The following is a 919-nucleotide window of genomic DNA, read 5'->3' as shown; positions in this document are numbered from 1 at the left end:
TTTGTTTTTGTTTTTCTATTTTCTTCTTACCTCCTCATGGGTCTGCTTGAGGGACAGCAGCTCCTCCCTCAGGGACTCCACCTGGGCCTCCAGGTCAGACTTGCACAGAGTCAGCTCGTCCAGGATCCTGCGCAGACTGTTGATGTCTGACTCTACCAGCTGCCGCAGGGACATCTCGGTCTCATACCTGCATGCACAGATCAGAGAGGAAAGATGAGCCAGGAAAGAAGTCCACCTTCCTCTCCTGTATATGGCTTGGATAGGATTGCCTGGATCTTTTTGAACTTACAGTTTTCTGGTCTCTTCCACATGTTTCCCTCCAGCTATGCGTGAACAGGCTAGAGAGGTTCCCTGACTCACCCAGCACCAGAAGGCGCGCACGGGAACTCATGAAATGTCTCTCACTCTGCTCTTAATTTTGTTGGAATCAATCCATTCCCAAAGAACAATTAATTTCAATCTCTGAATTTGGGGGGTTAAGAAACCCTTCCAGAAAGACTAATATAGACAGAAGAGCAGGCAACACATGAGTCTGGATCCTGCTTTGATACTGATTTTACATAACCAGCCTTAAAAGTAGAAATAAAAAGGGAGAAATGGCTTTCTCTTCCCTTCCAGGCAACATCAGGCCCACAGGGCCAGGAAAGAGCCAGAGGGGCCTTGGAGGTCATCGGGCCCAAAAGGCTCAACATACTTGGTTCTGAAGTCATCAGAGGCCAGCTTGGCATTGTCGATCTGCACCACCAGTCTGGAGTTCTCAGACTTGGCACACAGAATCTGAAAACAAAATGTTCTACTGTGAGATCCACTTGAACTTGAGAATGTCTTACTGTTTAAAGAGAGCCAGCTCTGCGGAGTCCCCTCACCTTCTGCTGGAGCTCCTCGATGGTCCGGAAGTAGGACTGGTAGCTGGGGCACA

The 919-nt window shown here is 48.7% G+C and overlaps 3 protein-coding genes across 3 annotated transcripts in view; all 3 read right to left on the bottom strand.

The window, feature by feature from the left end:
- Window positions 1–917, bottom strand: part of LOC103605268 (keratin, type I cuticular Ha4-like) — a gene marked incomplete at its 5' end in the record, with an annotated part of 3,053 nt that extends 2,136 nt beyond the window's left edge. The window contains 3 exons of the mRNA XM_008589845.1: window positions 31–187; window positions 695–777; window positions 867–917. Of these exons, the coding sequence (XP_008588067.1) occupies window positions 31–187; window positions 695–777; window positions 867–917 (291 nt within the window). The remainder of the gene's footprint in view (window positions 1–30; window positions 188–694; window positions 778–866) is intronic.
- Window positions 1–919, bottom strand: part of LOC103605264 (keratin, type I cuticular Ha1) — a 42,694-nt gene that overhangs the window by 21,416 nt on the left and 20,359 nt on the right. The gene's annotated exons all lie outside the window — the stretch shown is intronic.
- The window catches only part of LOC103605267 (keratin, type I cuticular Ha1-like), a 22,314-nt gene that overhangs the window by 20,829 nt on the left and 566 nt on the right, over window positions 1–919 (bottom strand). The gene's annotated exons all lie outside the window — the stretch shown is intronic.

The sequence above is a fragment of the Galeopterus variegatus genome, unplaced genomic scaffold (genome assembly GCF_000696425.1).
Source record: "Galeopterus variegatus unplaced genomic scaffold, G_variegatus-3.0.2 Scaffold5691, whole genome shotgun sequence".
NCBI classification, from domain to species: Eukaryota; Metazoa; Chordata; class Mammalia; order Dermoptera; family Cynocephalidae; genus Galeopterus; species Galeopterus variegatus.
This window is presented reverse-complemented; position numbering and strand designations above follow the sequence as displayed.